Below are 19,616 nucleotides of genomic sequence, written 5' to 3'. Positions count from 1 at the left end.
GAATACCACTGCGTACTGTCTCATCATACACGATCGCGTGATCCAGTACAATCCGTTGACCAACGTTGTACGCAAAATCACCTAAGTGTTTGCGATAACATCGACGCAAGAGAGAGGGGGAAGAGGAGCACGATATAAATCAAAGTCTTGCGAGATGGTTTTAGAGTTTTGCCGTTCCTCTCGACTGGCGTATTGAAGAGAGAGAGAGATCTCGTCATGTCCGTACCATCGTTTGTGGATCTGCAAGGATTTATCGTTGGGAAAAATTTTGTCGTGAAGGAAGCGGCAGTCTTGAGAAAGGGATACGTTTTATCGCATTACTTTTTCGCAAGTCCCGTACCGTGGCACACGCTTACAAAATCTGAGCGATGTCAAGTCTCATGGCTGATTAGAAATCATCACGGATTACAATGGGAAGACGGAAACGTTCCGTATGGCTTGGCTCAGCGTGCGATTACAACAGCTGTCGTTGGTACGATACACGAAGAAGAAGAAGAAGAAGAAGAAGACTCGTCCGTCGTGTACGTCAAAGGAAAAGCGAAAATGGCTGGCCGATATACTAGATGATGCGGGGAACGGCTGTATTATTGAAACCTTGGATGCGGATTACGAAGATATCGATGCTCTAAATAAATTAGACCGCACTTATGGTGCGACCGACCGGCCTATAGAGAATGGGAGAGGCGCTCCCCTAATATCTACGCCGACATCTTTCGACTAAGAAGATTATTCGACATGGAGCCGCTCGTCTCGGATCGCGCGTTTAAAACCGAGGATTTCTGTGACGACGATTCTCCCGTGGACATATGGTACTATGACGCGAGCTCGCTCGAGGAAACGAGCTCCGTCCGTACGGAGGACGAAAGATTTTAATCGAGGTACGGATCTCTTCTGGTATAACGCGCCGTTCTTTCCTTTCGCGTCTCTCGATACATATTATTATTATTAATACACAACTTTACGTATTTCAGACGTCTCGTCGATCTCGACGTCGAAGGACGGAGTCGAAGAACGGCGTCGAAGGACGGTATCGAAGGACGGTGTCGAAGGACGGTGTCGAAGGACGGCGTCGAAGAACGGAATCGAAGAACGGCGTCTTCTCTTCCTACAGATCTTCGTCCGCATCGCCTCCCTTCCCCTTGCGCGCGTCGAAACTCATCGTCGCTCGCGCGAACTGAGCTCGTTTCGCCGCATTTTCATGAGAGATTCGTCATCGTGATCGTAGTCGACATTTCGTCTCCCCCATATTCATACACTCCATTTTGCAGGGGGGCATTTATAGTTGATTCGCAGGCGTCTCTCTATATTTCTGTCCATATTCGTATACTCCCTTTTACAGGGGTATTTATGGGTCATTTATGGTTTATTCGTAGATCATTTACGGTTGATTTATGGTTCGCTTATGGTTCACTTATGGTTCACTTATGGTTCACTTATGGTTCACTTATGGTTCACTTATGATTCACTTACGGTTCACTTATGGTTCGCTTATGATTCTTATGGTTCGCTTACGGTTCATTTACAAATGAACCCCGCGATCGTTTCGCCTCGTTCGGGCGCGGTTATACGGGTAAGCGTACGGTTCGAAATCGCGATACATTCATTCGTCGCGCGTAGCGTTTTCAACATCGCAGTAAAACAAGTCGTGAAAGAATCGATAAATTATGCGATAAATCTTGTTTTTGCAGCTACTTTATTTTTAAATAGTCGTTCGATATGGGCCTAAACGGGCATGTTTTTGTAAGTCCGTTTATTTTAGATACTTCAGTCAGTTCTTACAGATCGTTCTCACAGGTCGTTGCGAGTCTAGAAGAAATATAATATATATGATCGCAGGTCGTTCTCACAGGTCGTTCTTGGCGACAAGCGATTGAGCTCATACTACGTCGTTCCCGAGAGCATTAAGAAGTAGCTCTTTGCATTCCGTATCGGTTCACAGGTCGTTCTTGGTCGTTCTCACAGGTCGTTCGTATATATCGTTCGTATATACAACTTTTACTGAGGTCATTTTTTGATTGCAGGCTTTCCCTAAGAGATATTTGAGTGGATCACTTAAAATGGCCTACCCTGTATGGTATATAATAGTCATACATTAAATAATCGTATATTTCAATCATATATATTTAATAATGGTATATTGTAATCGCCGTGTCACATCCATCGTCGATAGTCGCGCGATCATCAAACAGGGAGGAGAACTCGAAGAACCCCCGCGTTCTCTCGAACATTATATTAGAATATTATAATATAAGGTTCGCCGACTACTTCAAGTTCCTCCCCCGCAATCTCACTCGCGTATCGGCCGTGTAATTAGTTCATTATGTTAAACGTTATATTAAGCGTTATATTAAGCGTTATACTAAGCGTTATACTAAGCGTTATACTAAGCGTTATATTAAACGTTATAATCCTGTCGGCATTTATATAAACACCTCTTACTCGTATAGCGATACGCTACATTCACCTCCTCCTTGTCCTCCGACAAGTATCGCGAGACTAATATACACGCGCGTATCACGTGCTTCGATATCGCGTCAAATGGTTCGATTTTATGTCCATTAGAATATTATGCATTAAACGTGTTATACAGCGTGTGTCAAAAGTTCCGGGACGGCTGGATAATTTGAAAAATACGCATCACAGAGGAAAATGACCTAGACAAAAGTTGTAAGATTTTTCCCGGGCAATCCGACGGTGACCTTAGATTTGACCTTGGATAGTCATTTGAAGGTCACATAAAGATTACCTTCAATTTCTTAAATGGAACCCCCTATTTTTCATTGCATATTCTTGTAGCTTATCTCGAGAGCTTTCCAAAACACTATAATTAAGTACCTTTTTATTAAGTACTTTTTGAGTTATAAGGCTTGAAATAATTTCTTAATTTTACATAAACCATAAAATATCTAGTAAACCATTCATTTTTCGATTATCTTACCTTCATACTTTTATGTACAAAATAATGAGAGGAATCAATTGGTGTAAAGAAAACATACAGTTGTTTTTAAGAAAAAATATGGAATTGTTAATTGCAACTCATAGTTGTTTCGAAAAAAAATATGTAATTTGCAATTAACAATTACATATTTTTTCTTAAAAATAACTATGTCTTTTCTTTACAATTGATTCCTCTCATTATTTTGTACATAAAAGTATTAAGGTAAAATAATCGAAAAATGAATATTTGACAAGATATTTTCTTTTTACAAGATATTTTACGGTTTATGTAAAATTGAAAAATTAATTCAAGCCTCATAACTAGGAAAGTACTTAATGAAAACTAACTTAATTATAGTGTTGTAACGGGGCACCTTTCCCGACGCCGCCGATCGGCTCGCCGGAGTCAGGGTTCGGGAGAAGGGGAGGCTCAGGCTCGCAAAACCACACGTGTTCGGCTTACATAAGTTCTTTATTCAGTAATCAGGTTGCTAGACTAACAGACAGGCAGGTTTCGGACAAAGAGCCCGCGCAGGAATTACAATTATACACCTTAAAACTAAGGATTATGTACAAGGAAATCGCGCCTTAATCTAGTATTATTTACAGAAACGATCCCCGATGCGCAACGGATTTATGAACACGGCTTAATCTAATGTTATTTACAAAGAGATAATCGGTCACCCGTCGCGTAGCGCGTAAGAACCCTTCGCGGATGCGGACGCGGAAAACTTAAAAGATGGTCGCGTGTGACGGGGCACGGACGCGGACCTAGCAGGGTCTGCCAACCGAGGTCGGCTAAGGACAGGCGAACCCGTCCTCCGGGTGACGTACACGGGTGCCCCGTGGTACGTCGGGATACTAGACGTCGGTAGCAACCGACCGGGCCCGGTAGCAACCGGGCTCTAGACCAGGGGAATTTAATGGAACCCCCCAGAAGCGATGTCGCGACGCGAAAGTCCTAATGGGTGGTCGCGTGCCGGATGGCACGGACACGGGCCTAGCAGGGTCTGCCGACCGAGGTCGGCTGAGGACAGGAGAACCCGTCCTCCGGGTGACGTACACGGGTGCCCCGTGGTACGTCGGGATACTGGACGTCGGTAGCAACCGACCGGGCCCGGTAGCAACCGGGCTCTAGACCAGGGAAATTAAACAGGGTCCCCAGAATAAACACGCGGACGGTGGACGAGCGGTTTGACGGGCGGCCGTGACGAAAGGTCGGTTGAGGATCTGGTAGGAGGAAAAGAAAGAAAGACCAGTTTATTTCGCGACAGTATTATTTCGCGGAGGGCCGTGAGATATGCCGAACGGGAGGGACGGTCGGTGTCCAGGAGGCGTGGGTACGGTTGTCCTCTGGGAGCTGCGGTGGTCCCTTCAGGTCCCGTGGATCCGGCTGTCCTCCAGGAGTTACGGCGGCGGTCGTTCCTCAGGTGCGGTGTTCGTCCACGTAGCCGGGGGGGGGGAAGAGTCGTAAGAGGGGCCCGTTGTTCCAGGAGCCGTGAAAACGCCTGTACGGATGCCAGGATGCGAGCCGGACAAGTCCGGACGTCGGTTGAGACCGACCGAATACGGGAGCCCCGTACCCTGGACTGGATCATCCGTGGCTTGACGGAGGGCTTCTGGACGTCGGATGGAGCCGACCAGGCACGGCTGAGGCCGTGCTCTGGACCAGAAGCAAGGATGGAAGAGGAGTTCGGTAGGCTTCGATTGGCCAGGGTGCGCCCTGTGGCTTCTAGCGTCCCGAGAGTCGGGACAGGAATAGGTACCGGTCGGCCGGAGCGGCCGCCTTATATACCCGGCCAGCTACCCCCACTCGATATCCCCACGCGGTCATGCGCGTAGTAGTGGGGCAGGACGTGACTCTCAGTCCGCGGCTCCCAATTCCGTGGCTCGGTCGAGGTGCTCAATCGGCGGCGCTTGGCGCCAAAAATGACGCCGCGCTGTGTCGTGCGCTAGTAACGGCCTAGCCGTTACAGTGTTTTGGAAAGCTCTTGAGATGAGCTACAAGAATATGTAAAAGCATATAGGGTATCCCATTTAAAAAGTTGGAGCTGATCTTCGCGTGTCTTTCAGGTAGCTCTTCAAGATCAAACTAATAACACCATCTTATGTCCCCCTTGAAACCATACAACTTTTGTCTAAAACTTTTTTCAAAATAATCGACTCCAATCGAGATATTATCTTGTCTCAAGATAAATGCCCTACCCTGTATATATATGTATATATATATATATATATATATATATATATATGTAAGTTTTTTATGAAAATTTGATTTTTATTCATTTTATTCAATTATGTTGAGAATGTGAATTTTAGATAGTTATTCAATTATAAAAAGAGAATTAAATTTATTGTTTTTATAGGATTAATTTTAATTATAATATTTTCAGAGAAAAATTTAATAATATTTTATTTAGTTTTTGAATTAAGTTTAAATCATATTTTATTATGATTGCTTATTGGGGATGTCGTCAAACTTGCTTTTATATATATACAGGGTGTCCCATTTTAATGCCCCACCCCAAATAACTTTCTTATTTTTAATTTTAGAAAAAGATGTTTCAGACAAAAGTTGTATGGTTTCGAGGGGGACATAAGATGGTACCATTAATTTGATCTTGAAGAGTCACATGAAGGTTACGTGAAGATCATTTTCAATTTCTTAAATGGAACACCCTATATATTTTTGCATATTCTTGTAGCTTATCTCGAGAGCTTTCCAAAACACTATAAATAAACATTTTTTCATCAAGTACGTTTCGAGTAATGAGGCTTGAAATCATTTCTTAATTTTACATAAACCATAAAATATCTTGTAAAATATTCATTTTTTGATTATCTTACCTTAATACTTTTATGTACAAAATAATGAGAGAAATCCATTGGTGCAAAGAAAACATACAGTTGTTTTTAAGAAAAAAATATGTAATTTGCAATTAACAATTCCATATTTTTTCTTAAAAACAACTGTATGTTTTCTTTACACCAATTGATTTCTCTCATTATTTTGTACATAAAAGTATTAAGGTAAGATAATCAAAAAATGAATATTTTACAAGATATTTTATGGTTTATGTAAAATTAAGAAATGATTTCAAGCCTCATTACTCGAAACGTACTTGATGAAAAAATGTTTATTTATAGTGTTTTGGAAAGCTCTCGAGATAAGCTACAAGAATATGCAAAAATATATAGGGTGTTCCATTTAAGAAATTGAAAATGATCTTCACGTAACCTTCATGTGACTCTTCAAGATCAAATTAATGGTACCATCTTATGTCCCCCTCGAAACCATACAACTTTTGTCTGAAACATCTAATTTTCTTTAATAGTTGTATTTACCACGCGATAATAATCATCCTTGTAGATATCTCTAGCTAATCCAAAATCTCCAATTTTGATGACACGATTCTCGCGATTTCTTGAAGATACTAAACAATTACGACACGCTAGATCTCTACGAAACGCAACTCTTCCAAGTAGCAACAACCTCGCGCAACATCTTCGCATATGGCGAGCAAATCCTGCAAACGCAGAGCATACGAATCTGACGGTTGCAAATTTCGACAATCTCTCAAATATTTTAACAGATCACCAGTTTCCATCAATTCCAACACTAATAACGGAGAATCTCCATCTAAACCAACAATCTTAATATATGTTTGTGTCGAAAATGATTCATAAGCTTGGCTTCCTTTAAAAATTTTTTTTTCTCATTTGAAGAAGCATCTTTTCGAAGCATTTTTATTGCAACGGATATCTCTATGCCCGATCCTTCTAAGTTCTTCATATTTCCTTGAAATATCTGAAAAATATTTCACACATATTTACATACGTACTTCATTAGAAAATGTATAATTTAATATCAAATAATATTATATTATACTTTATATTAATTAATTCAACGAAAAATATATAATAAAGTGCATGTTTGTTGTCTCATCTATATTTTATATTACTTATAATCTATTATAAAAATTAATGTAATTTATATCTTTATTGGAAAATACATATCTGTTTTGTTGATTCAGAAATTAATTTGAAACATTGTTTTGAAAAAATTAATTTTTAATTTCCGAATGCGCCGCTACCAAGAAGTTTTGTAAATGTAATCTGTTTACATGCGACTTTAGTTATCGCACATTCATCCGGGTTATAATGTAACATAGGACTGTAAATCATATTGAATTGAGTGTTTCGGCAAGGTACTTCATGCAGAATCGCCAATTCTATATCGTTCATTGTTTGTAGACAAAAATTGTTCATTATTACCTCTGCGTTGATGATACACTGTTATAAAATTTCGACTTAATTATGTAATAATATGTATTATAAAATCTATTGTTTCTTAGAATATTTATTCGTTTAGTTTTATATAAGTAAATTACTATTTTCAGTAAATTTTTAGATATTATATCAGATATGAATTATAGATTATATATATATATATATATATATATATATATATAATCTATAATTCAAGTCGATTCCTAAATCAAATATACTTACAACGATAAAAGTTGTAGACGCAGATTATAGTAACTATAACGATAAAACTTAATATCAATAATAAGTAATATTTTTTGGCTATTATTCCAGGAGGTCTCGGAATATCTATATTAAGCAAAAATGTAATGTTAATACCTTCGTGTGTGTATGTTTTTACAAATTTATTTTTACTTATAACTTTATTTCAAAAATTTAATTTTTTTAAATTATAGGCTTATTCATATTTAGAAAAATTAGTACATAATATAGTATTATAACATTTATATAGCACAGAATGTTACAACTACTTTGCAGTAATATTGCAATGTTACAACTACTTTGCAGTAATATTGCAGTACCACAAATTGCAATGCAACATTACGGAAACATTATAGAAATATAAATTAACAAAGTATGAATTAAACATTAGTAATATGATATTTATATTTTAGAAACATTTTAAAACTATAACACTCTTTAATTTATCTATAAAAATAATGTAATAATATATTCTTTTATATATGTATATATGCGATGGATTTTACATTTTTGCAGAAATCAAATGAAATAATGACACAGAAATATCAGTCGAGTAAATATAATTCTAAGCTAAAGATAAGCATTGCTATTTTTTAAATTAAAGTATAGATAACATTTTATATCAATGTTACAATATATTTTATGATATATTCTCACTTCATGTACGAATATGATATTAATCTTCAAAGATAATATATCTTTTTATTATATTAAGAATAGATACTATTATATCTATTATCAGGGAAGGGAACGTTACTTTTTAAAAGTAACTAGTTACCGTTACTCGTTACCAAGTTAAGAAGGTAACTAGTTACCGTTATTAGTTATTGATTTTCAAAAGTAACTAGTTATAGTTACCGTTACTTAAAAAATAACAGTTCGTTACTTTTTCGTTACTTTTTTTTAATCTATAATTGTAATAAATTTTGTTTCGTGCAATATATACTCTCTCTCTTTCTTTCTTTATGAAAGGATTATCTAAATCACAAAACATATGTTAAATTTTATCGATATTTTTTATTAATTTTTAATAAAAGTTGATATTCTAATAAGTCATCATTTAGATGGCCTCTAGAAGGTGATAGTACAGAATTACCGATACTAAACAATCTTTCAACCGAAGCACTGCTTGGCAAAGCCGTATTAAATTTAATGAATAACTTTTTTAATTTTGGAAAATCTAGTAATAATGCAACGTCAGATCTTTTCGATTTCAGAAATCGTGTTAGTTCTTCTTCGCCAGATTCTGAAGTTGATGTTGATTGTCCATGAAAATTAAAAAAATCGTCATAATCATTATCTTTGCTTGAGTTTGATGAACTTTCATTTGAGCGAATGTCTAACAAATCTTCTAAATAGGCTCTAGCTAATTTCTTCTTATCTCCATTTAACCAGTTTAGTTTAAATTTAGGATGTAATGAACTTGCTATTATTAATTCCTTTTTTTCAAATATTGTACAAAATCTAAAATTTAAAAAATATACATATAATAAAATATTTATACTTTTATATTTTTTATTATGCAAATATTATATGCATTTTTTTAGTTGTATATTTTTTTATTATTTAATAAATTACCTTCGATTTAAGCCTTCTTGAATTGCGATAACTAATGATTGACAATCCGTCAAATTTTTGATGTTTTTTAATTTTTCTTGTAAGCTGCTCAATACGGGCAATAAGTATCCCATATACATTCCTACGTCACTTTGTAAGATATCTAATGCTCTAGCTAAAGGCTCCATTACCTAAAGAAGATATTTAAAATATATACTTATTAATATACGTGCATATACAATACATATGTATATATATATACATATTATACATATAATTCATATATTCTATTACATTAAATATGTGCACTTCACCTGACAATACTCGTCTAAAAATTTTACGTCATTATTTGTCAGCCTTTGTAAATTACAATAGTCCAAACAGTGATTAATTTTATCTGAGCTATCTTTCAAAAGAGTTACAAGTTGATATGTGGAATCAAAAGTTGAATTCCATCTATAACAAATAAATTTTGTTTTTATATTGTATATATGTATAAGTATATATCATGTGTATGTGTGTTCGTATGTTTGTAAGCATATGTATGTGTAAATAGATATTTTTAAAAAAATATAACATTTATTAAAATAAAATACAGAAAAAATATAGATAAATAAAAAATAAGAGCTTTTTTAGTTTTTACCTCGTAATAACTGGAGTTTTTAGATAAACGCCGCAAATATCTTTTATTTTGTCGGCCACTTGAGTAGACTGGTTTTGTTTATTCCACAATTTCGATAATTTTGCAAATATTATTCTGTACTTTTTTTTATATGTGGGATCATTCTCCAAGGCTCTTTCAGAATCTTTGGCTGCAATAAGATTAAGCGTGTGACTAACACACCTATGGTGTGATGGAAGAGTAATATCTTCCGTGTCTAAACTTTCTTCATTCGTAATCAATAGATCACTTAAATTGTGAAATTCCGTGTTAATCTCCTTATCTTCTTCTTTTTCAAAGTCTCTAAAAAATTAAATATATTTATATAAAAATGTAATATGTGGTTTTTTTAATATAATGAATACATATAAAATTATTATGCACATACATATAATACAAAAGTGTATATAATATCATAAAATATTAACTCACCGAAATGCTTTAACAAAATTTGAACCATTATCTGTTGTTGTGCAACAAATTTTATTTTGAATATGATATTCAACAAATATAGAGTTAATGGCTTTTGCTAAAACATCAAAAGTATGTTTCCCTTTAATTTTACGACAAGCTAAGGCGGCAGACTCTCTTGTTAAATTTTCTGGATTAATCCAATGGACCGTTACTCCTAAGTAACTTCTATAAAAATAAAAGATTTTAATTATTTTAATTATTATGTAATAAAACATTAAAAAATAAAATATTAATGTAAAAATATTAAATAAAACATAATTATACACACATGTACCTTTTCGCTTTGCTCCATAAATCTGCTGTAGTTGAAACCGTATCGATTTCAGTAAATTGTTTTTCAAGAGCGATTTTCATATCCAGATATAATTTATTAAGTTTATCTCTTAATGTTTTTTTACACATTATTCGAATTGATGAAGGCAATCCAATTTTAATCAAATCAATTAATGCAGGACTCTCAACAACCGCGAGTGGTTGGACATTTTCAACAATAAATCGTAGTATGGCAGTGTCTAACTTATTTTGAGTTATTCCAGCTGTTCCAGAACTCCATTTTTGTAACACACACTGCTTTTTTGTAACATTATTAATGTCTTCTTCATATTGACATTTATTATGTGTGAGTTTAGATTTAGCTTTTTCCAAATCTTTTAAAGAATGTGGATGTTTTACCTATATTAATTCAATATAATTAAAACTTAGAAATAAAAGTAATATCATATATATGTATAGATAGGTATACATGTATGTATGTATGTATGTATGCATATATGTATGCGTGCATGTATATATGTATGTATGTATGTATGCTTGCATTTATGTGATATATTATATATACATATGTATGTAAATATGTGTGTATACATATATATGTATATTATAAATGTTACAATATAAAGAAAATAATAATATAGTAACTAAAAATTATTTAAAAGTTCAACTAACTAAAAAAGTTTTTAAACAGAAATAAAAGAAAGCATATCTAAAAAAAATTATAAAATTAATTTATAACAAAATACACACAAATATATAGATATATTGAAACAGATATATATGTAAATAACAGATATTAAGATATAAATTTTTATATTAATATTGTTTTAAATTTAAAAAAATCTGTTATAAAATACAAATAATTCTTTGTCATTTACAAAAATAGAAATAAAAAATTTAATGTTAAAAAGAAATAAAAGAATAAAAATATATATTAATTTATGAAAGAATTATTAATTTTTATATTTGTTTAAACACACTTATTTATTTAAACACACTTTTACATGCCATGCTTTTTATACCTACTATTTTTACATTGGAGATTTGATTCAATGAACTAGAATATACGGTGCAATTGTGTACATTCCTTAGAATCTAAAAAAAAATTTTTTAATTTTACAAATTTTCTTGTATTTTTTTTTATTTAAATATTGAATTAATTACTATTATAAAAATATACAGTTATCGTTATTGCGTTTATTTTGCACAAAGTTTTTAAGAAATTAAGAAATTATTTTATATATATATATATATATATATATATATATATATGTATTTATTTATTTATTTAGATATTTATTTATTTATTTATTTATATGTATACTAACAAATAAAATATTGAAATTTATTTATTAACATAAATAAAAATAATAAGAAAACTAAACTTACGCTTATGTGCTTCTTTAAATTGGCTGTGGAGCTTTTGCTAGCATGTATAATTTTTTTGCCTAAACATAATTTGCAAGTAAATGCATAATTCTTCTCATTACTAAGTTCAGGTTCGAATACAAAAATTTCTTTGTATGCCGGCCATGGTGCCTTATTCAAGGATTTAGATGATGTACTTGGCGTATTCGCCTCTTCGGCTATCGTTTCCATTTCTGAGCAGATCCGATCGCTACAAAAAATCACAAACCAAGGCCAAAAGTTTTATTATTTTTATTCAGAGAGACTTATTATTAAATAATATTTCGTGTGATACAGAATAAAGCCGCACAATACTAAATTATAAGTAATGTCTTTTAATAATAAACGATTAAATAATTAAACATACTTACACTGTGAGAGATATAAAATATCACTTGCGACGTAGTCAGTGCAAAGTGCAAACCGCGAAATCAAAAACGAACGTAGCGTAGACAGACAGACCGTGTACGCGAGGAGATAACGGCCGTATAATAGCACAAAGATATAGAACCGCTGTAAAAGCCGAGACAGACCGCACGAGAGTACGGCGGAGAACGACCGCGTGATACAGTAATGCGGGAATATGCACTGTCAAGGAAGCAGAGAAAAGGTATGTGTACGGGAACACTTGCACAAATCGTGAACACATTGATTGGTACGATGATAAATATTACGAACTCCGTAATAAAAGCAGGACTGCGAACGCGACACGCTATTATTGCGACGTTACTTCTTCGATACCGGCACATGAACGATTGCCACGCGGTATAGCTTAAGGTTAAGTTAGTTCTTAGTTACTTCCTGCGCAGCCTTCTGTACAGAGGACAGGGCAGGTGCACATGCGCAACGGGCGTGCCAAATGGCGAACCTAGTGCGGCGAGTCTTACAACGAGCACGGTATCATGCCGATTTGCTAATGCATCGATCAGCGAAAAAGTAACGCTAAAAGTAACTGTAAATTCGTTATCGTTACTAAAAAAATGTAACTACGTTATCGTTACAGTTACAGAAAAAAAAGTAACTATAACGGTAACGGCGTTACAAGTAACGCGTTACTTCCCTTCCCTGTCTATTATATTTTTCTATGCGTTTTTATGTATATTTCATGCAAATATATATAATTATAACGGATTTTTTAAACTTTTAAATAAAGATATAATAATAATTATTATATAATAATATAAAATTATGATATAATAATAATTTTAAATAAAGATATAATTAGTAATTAGTATAATTAAATCTATAATTAATATGTATATATATGCGTATAAAGTATCCATTATAAGAGTATAGAGAACATTTAAAAAGTGATTCGTAAGTAAGAGTTCAAAGTAATTTTGTATAAAAATATAATATTTTATGTTATATGATTATGTTTAAATACAATATTGCAATATATTATCTTAGACATGATTATCATAGATATTGCAAATTTGTATTTATATGAAGCTTTTTAATTTAATTAAATGTTTTCAAGATATTCAACCATCAAAAGCAAAAATATGATTGCAATAACATTGCACTCTTTTCAATATATTACTATAATCTTGCTACAATATTTCATTGGAAAAAGCGGACAACTTAACTTCATCACAATCTTATAACAATAACTCAGCAGGGTTTCGCAATCGATTTGCAATATTGCAATGTTTCAATGAAATTATTCTTCAATATATCCATGCAATCTTATTGTACTGAAAATATTGTACTAAATATTGTACTAAAAATATCTTCGTTTGCTTACCAAGTGTTGAAAAAATAAATCTTTCATCAACCGGCCATATAAAATTTTCCTCATATTCGAGGTATCTCAATATCAAGCGAAACTTGTATAAAGTTCCCGATTGTAAATTTTCGACATGGTATGTTACTTCATTGTTATAATTCATTTCAAAATAATTCATTGTTTGCCACTTTTCTGCTGCAATATCTTTGTACTCTAGTAAAAAGGATCATCAGATTAATATTTGAGATCCATGAAATGTTCATGCTATTTATGTGTTATGCTATTTATGTGCATGCTAGTTATGACCCCGCTTAAAGTAATATTGTTTGGTTCTGAGTATATGTGAACGATCTTGCTTAAACTCTCGTTGTAGAAATCGCTGAAATTAATTGGATACACATGCACGTATATCAAGTAATCTTGTAATGATAGCGACAAGTTAATCTTTGTGAAAAATCTGCCATCTACCATATGTTTCGGCACATTGATAAATTGTTTGTCCTCTTGTTGCGTGCCATTCACTAATGCAACTGACTTCCAATGCACTTCGTAGGTCACGGCCGCGCAGTACACTTTCTTGAGTGGCATCCAATGAATTACTGCTATAGTAGGCGTCAAAGCTAGAACACTTATGTTTTCTGGTGCATTAAGCTTGCCCGAATTAGTTTTTATTGGTATCACATTTGAATTGAATGGATTTATTGATAATTGATCAAAGTAAAAATTGCTTAAAGTAAATTTCAAATTGTATTTTGTAAATGGTGTTAAGTTCTGAATCTCGTAATATCGCTCGGTCGTCAGCACATTGAATTTCTCAGACTTATTGAGATTTTTGTCTAAACAGCTTACGGAGATAGTATATATAGTAGTTGGTAAATTATATTTTTTGCATCCACTCTTTAACCGGCTCCGGAAGATTTACAATGATGCTGTTTGCCGTTGCATTCACATTCTCAAAATTGTAAACTTTTTCGTAAGATGAGACATCTCATTGGAGGATATGATTGATCAAAATGGGAAATTGGTATAGACATAATTTTATAAATTATATCTATATCCATTATCTTTTTAACATATTTGGCTGCATTTATGCTCTTGAGACTTGCATATTTCTTTTTCAAAACGTAGATATGACGATTATGTGGATCATCTTTATATGCAAAAATGTAAACATTTGTTTTGTCCATTATCATATATGTGAAGTAAATGTCATCATTTATGTTTTCCTTGTATAAAATTATATTGCACATAGAAATGTTAATGTCTGTTACAATTATGTAATTCTCACTTAACCAGTAAATTAACGGCGCCTCATTATTCATGTTATCAATTATCATATGACGTATAAAAGAATTTATATAATGAAATAAACACAAAGATGCATTTATCGGAACAATTTGTTTGATTTCTCCATCGAGATGATATTTCCTTATGTTATATGTTATAGCCGTCCAATTGTAAAATAGGGAATATAAAATTCTGAAAAATATATAATTATTTTACTCATTATAAAACATTATAAAACATTATTTTAATACAAACAGAAACTTGTATACAGTAAAAATTCGAAATTCTTATAATTATATTATAACTTATTATTTTTTTTACTTATGATCTTAATTATACAAAAATTACAAATATGCATAATTTTTTAATGAAAAATTATTTTTTCAAGTGAATGGTAGTAAACGTACCCCATAGACGGTGATACAATAAAACGAGGAATATAAGTTTTTGATTTGAAAATCTCATCAAATTTAATTATGCCAGTTTCCCACTTTGTTAAGTCGAACTTTACAATATAAGAGTAAGCTGACTCTTCATAGGTGAAATATAGATTCCTTGCTATCCAGTCAATGCAGAGATTATATAAATAATTATCATAGCTAGCTATTTTTGTGATATTATTTTCATTAATATTCAATGACATTAGGTCACTTCCTGTTAGCCAATAAATTCTATGTTCTTGCATTGAATAAGTGACATATGTTACTGATCTGAAAAAAGGAGCTAACTATAATTGTATAGTAAAAAAATTATAATTGAGATTTCTAATTTTACAGATTTCTAATTTTACACAATTTTATTACTGCTATAATGTTGATAATAATAAACTAGTGCATAATAATAATAGTTTTAACTTTATAGCTAGTGTTTAAAATAATTTATGATAATTATAACCATTTTTTTATCAGTCTACTTACTCTGACGTTACTAAATTAGTAATGGTATTTGAATCCACATCCAGTATGCGGATATCTGTGTCCGTTGTGAGTAATAATTTAGGTATTGGATTTTCATGTGTAGTCGACACATTGATTAAATCCGTGTAAAGACCAGCAACAATTTTAGTATGCGCACGCACTCGAAAATAATATGTCGTGTTGGATGTTAGATTGTGCACCGTGTGCTCCAATTTTGTAGATGTGATATTTTTATCGTTGCAAGTTTTTTTAAAGTCTTCGAAGATAGAACATTGCACTTGGTACTCTTGTATTATTTCATCGGTAAATTCAGGTTGGTTCCATCTATAAAAAAATTAAATTTTAGCTATTTTATATTTAAGAAAATTGTAACAGAATTAACATATTGATATATTTATGTAGTTGGATTTAAGAAAAAAAGAGAAAAATGAAGGAATACAAACTGAGAATTTAGATTTGTTACCTCAATGTCACAAAAATGTCTTACTTTTTCTGCGAATTGACTGTCGAATTGTACAAATGCTCTGAGAGATGTTGGCTTGTTAAATCTGTTTTCTAGAGATTTTGAGATCGTACATATTAACATAGTTATATATAAGATTAAATGGATTATCTGAGTAAATCAGAAAAAAGAATTTAATGTGAAAATAAAGGAAAGAGAAAAAATAAATATAAACTACAGAATATGGAAATTAGCACAATATTGATCTTTAAAAAAAATAATGTAAGAATTTTTTGCGTCATTTAAGATTTAGAAAAGTAATTGTTAATTCATGGCAAAACGAATAAATAACTTTTAAAGTACACAAGTACTTTTCGGAAATTTCCTATAACTTAAGAAATCAGAAGAAGTATAATATTTGCGATTGCTTTAAAACAGAGTAACAAATTAATAAAATTAACTTTACCTTAAATTATGACAATTTTTATGTACAATGTTATGTTTGTATTATACTTTTCTATTTCTTTTTTGAACGGAATTAGAATTTATATTCTTCTCACTATTGGAAGATATTTTTAGATTTGATTTCAACTCTCTCTTGAAATTATATTTACATTTTTGCATCATAGATTTTGTTATTAATGTTTTATGCATTTTTTGCAACTTACCGATAGATTCTGGAATGATAGAAATGTTTGCAAGTGTAACTTCATCGACTTCTCGCTCATTTCTCACAGTACTATCATAATGACTCTCAGATTTAAAATTTAGTATATGATCATCATTTTTCTCGGACATTGAAATATCCTTCATAAAATATAACATACGAAAAGAATTAATTGAGTATCGTTGAAGCGGTTGTTTCTGATGCTTTAATTATATTTGATTATATAAATTATAAAATTAAACGAAAAATTGCCATTCATTTTTTGTTTGCTTAATAATACCGGTTTGATATACACCATTCCTAAATGATATAAGTTTAATATGATGTAGTTTTTATTCATATCGTAAAATCAATTTATTTATCTTTTTTTAAGACATCTTGTATATTAAACATAACTTAACTCATCAAAAAGAAAATTAATCAATAGGTTAACGAGAATCAATATAAGGATTCATAACAACTTTTAGCAAGTAGTACAAACGAAAGTGTAGCCTTTGCAATTATTAAAATATTACAATTTTGTCTAATGATTTGATAGGTTAGTTAACTCCTCTCAATTTTACTATAACTTATATTTCTTTTCAAAAATTTACCGATATTACCTAAATTATATTAATGTTTGTACTTTAAAAATAAAAAGGTTAAAAATATTGTTTCCTGGAAATGATAGCCGAGAATCCCTCAATAAAAATAAACCGATAATCCCTCAATAAAAATATGTGGATATATTTGTATATAAATGGATATATGTACAATGAAAATTAATATAAATTCTAGCGATAATTATTGAATATATTGTCGATCGAAATATTAGCGTTAATAGATACAATTTTGAAGAATGTTTGATAAATGATTTTTCATTAAATAGATTTTCTATCTCGATATTTTGTAGCTCTAGTCCGTTATATATAATTATCCTTAACACAAAGAAATGATACTAACTTTCTAAATTAATTTCATAAAATAAAATCTACATTAATATAAAACTTACTATATATCAATAAATATTATTATAAATATAACAACGTACCCTTGCACCTCCCTAATCATGCCCAGCCGATGATTGCTGGGAAGCTGCCGCCCGGCAGAACACCCGCCGGGCAGGGCAGGGCGCTTTGCGTCACATGTTTAAACTTTGTCAAACGGCGTTAGTTTAAGTGCCGTTAAAAAACGAAGCGCGCCGACGACGGCCGACGAATCCCGAACAAACGGGCTAAGTCCCCCCGCGCCCGGCGCCGCCTCGCTCCACGAACAAAACGCCGATTTTTCAATCCGCTCGGTGGGGGAAACCATGAGGTACGCCGGCGCCAACTAATTAGGCCGGTATAAAAGGCCTGTCACGAGCAAGACGAGCAAGACACCTTTTTCCTCCCAGCTTCTCAACGCGAGCAATCGCCAAGAGCTAAGCCAGGAAACCTAAAAAGAGCTTTAGGCTAAGGAGACAAAGCGGTGGGATGTGCCCCTCCACAACGAGAAATTCCTCGAATCTCACCAGCCGAACGCATCCTATATTACGGGCGTGCATCGAATTGGGGAGTACCCCGATTTATCCGGGAGTTCTCGGACACGCACGTACCCCACACTCCTTATCCGGTCGGTACGAAAGGAGGTAGAAAGGAGAGCTGCCCCCGGCGGAACGTTTCCGCCAACGCCGACTGATCCTGAAATTCCCATCGAATTATCCGTTCTGAGAAACTAACGCGAAGTTCTACGAAGGCGAAAACAATATAAAGAAAAACCGTCAACACACGCGCCGTCACGCGGTCATTGCCCGTACCGCAAGATAATACGGAGCGATCAAATTATTTCCGCTAAATTCGCGAACGCGCACTCCGATGGCAATCAAAGTTGCACTATCGGGTGCACGTCCCTCCCGCACCTCGATTACTGTAAATTATACGATTACGCCGCATAAATCCGCCAAGCAGAACCACGATCACCGCAACGTGAAATCGAGAGGTGCATTCGATCGAGCTAGGCACCGACTATTTACGACGAGTTTTTGCGCCCGGCGTCATACGTTTTTCTAACAGTTTTTGTGTCCGCGCCGACAGCGATTCTATCTCCGCCGACAGCGATTCTATCTCCGCCAAACACATACAACTTCATACATTCGCGCACACACTCACACATACTCTTGTATTTTTTTTTCTGTGAATTTTTAAATAAATCTCTTATCAAAATTCAAAACCACGTTTTGATTCACACTTGCCTAAAACGTTTCTTGGAACTCAAGACTGCATTTATCCGCGGCATGAGCGAAAAAAGACTCCCGTTACATAAATATTTAGAAAAATAAAGAAATTTTGAAAATTGAAGAAACATAAAAATCTGTTGAAGTGCCATCGTATGTATATATTAATGTAGCAGATAAATATAGTAGAGGAACAAAAAAATTCATTAATTTTAAAAATTATTATTTTTAAAATTAATATAAATAATTATCTATGTATAAAGAGAAAGAGAGAGAGACAAAATAATATAGTCAAATTTTAAAATACCGTTTTAATTAAATGTAATATACTATATAACATTCATTTATAAACAAAATTTCGAACTTAATCCTTCTTATTTTTACAACATACATACTTTTTACTTTCATATTGAATTGCTTTGTTTTATCTTATCCTATTATAGGTAGAATATATAATTTATTATCATTCATTTTTACACCATTAATTGCAATAACATTCAATTGTTTTTTAATCAAACGTAAAATATCTCCTACCTGTGTG

General features: G+C 32.9%; 1 protein-coding gene and 1 long non-coding RNA gene across 2 annotated transcripts; both read right to left on the bottom strand.

Moving 5' to 3' along the window:
• Positions 1-8,370: 8,370 nt before the first annotated feature.
• On the bottom strand, positions 8,371-10,145 carry LOC112638956. Its single transcript, XM_025411606.1, has 6 exons — positions 10,118-10,145; positions 9,788-9,986; positions 9,339-9,480; positions 9,046-9,215; positions 8,537-8,931; positions 8,371-8,375 (listed from the first exon to the last, which is right to left on the bottom strand). The coding sequence occupies exons 1-6, from the start codon at positions 10,143-10,145 to the stop codon at positions 8,371-8,373; spliced, it is 939 nt and encodes a 312-aa protein (XP_025267391.1).
• A 1,316-nt stretch (positions 10,146-11,461) lies between these two features.
• Positions 11,462-12,387, bottom strand: LOC109609967. Its single transcript, XR_003123230.1, has 3 exons — positions 12,211-12,387; positions 11,822-12,050; positions 11,462-11,527 (listed from the first exon to the last, which is right to left on the bottom strand). It is a non-coding gene; the product is annotated as an uncharacterized LOC109609967 (long non-coding RNA).
• Positions 12,388-19,616: the final 7,229 nt, after the last annotated feature.

This window comes from Camponotus floridanus, unplaced genomic scaffold (genome assembly GCF_003227725.1).
Source record: "Camponotus floridanus strain SB8 unplaced genomic scaffold, Cflo_v7.5 scaffold402, whole genome shotgun sequence".
Classification (NCBI taxonomy): domain Eukaryota; kingdom Metazoa; phylum Arthropoda; class Insecta; order Hymenoptera; family Formicidae; genus Camponotus; species Camponotus floridanus.
This window is presented reverse-complemented; position numbering and strand designations above follow the sequence as displayed.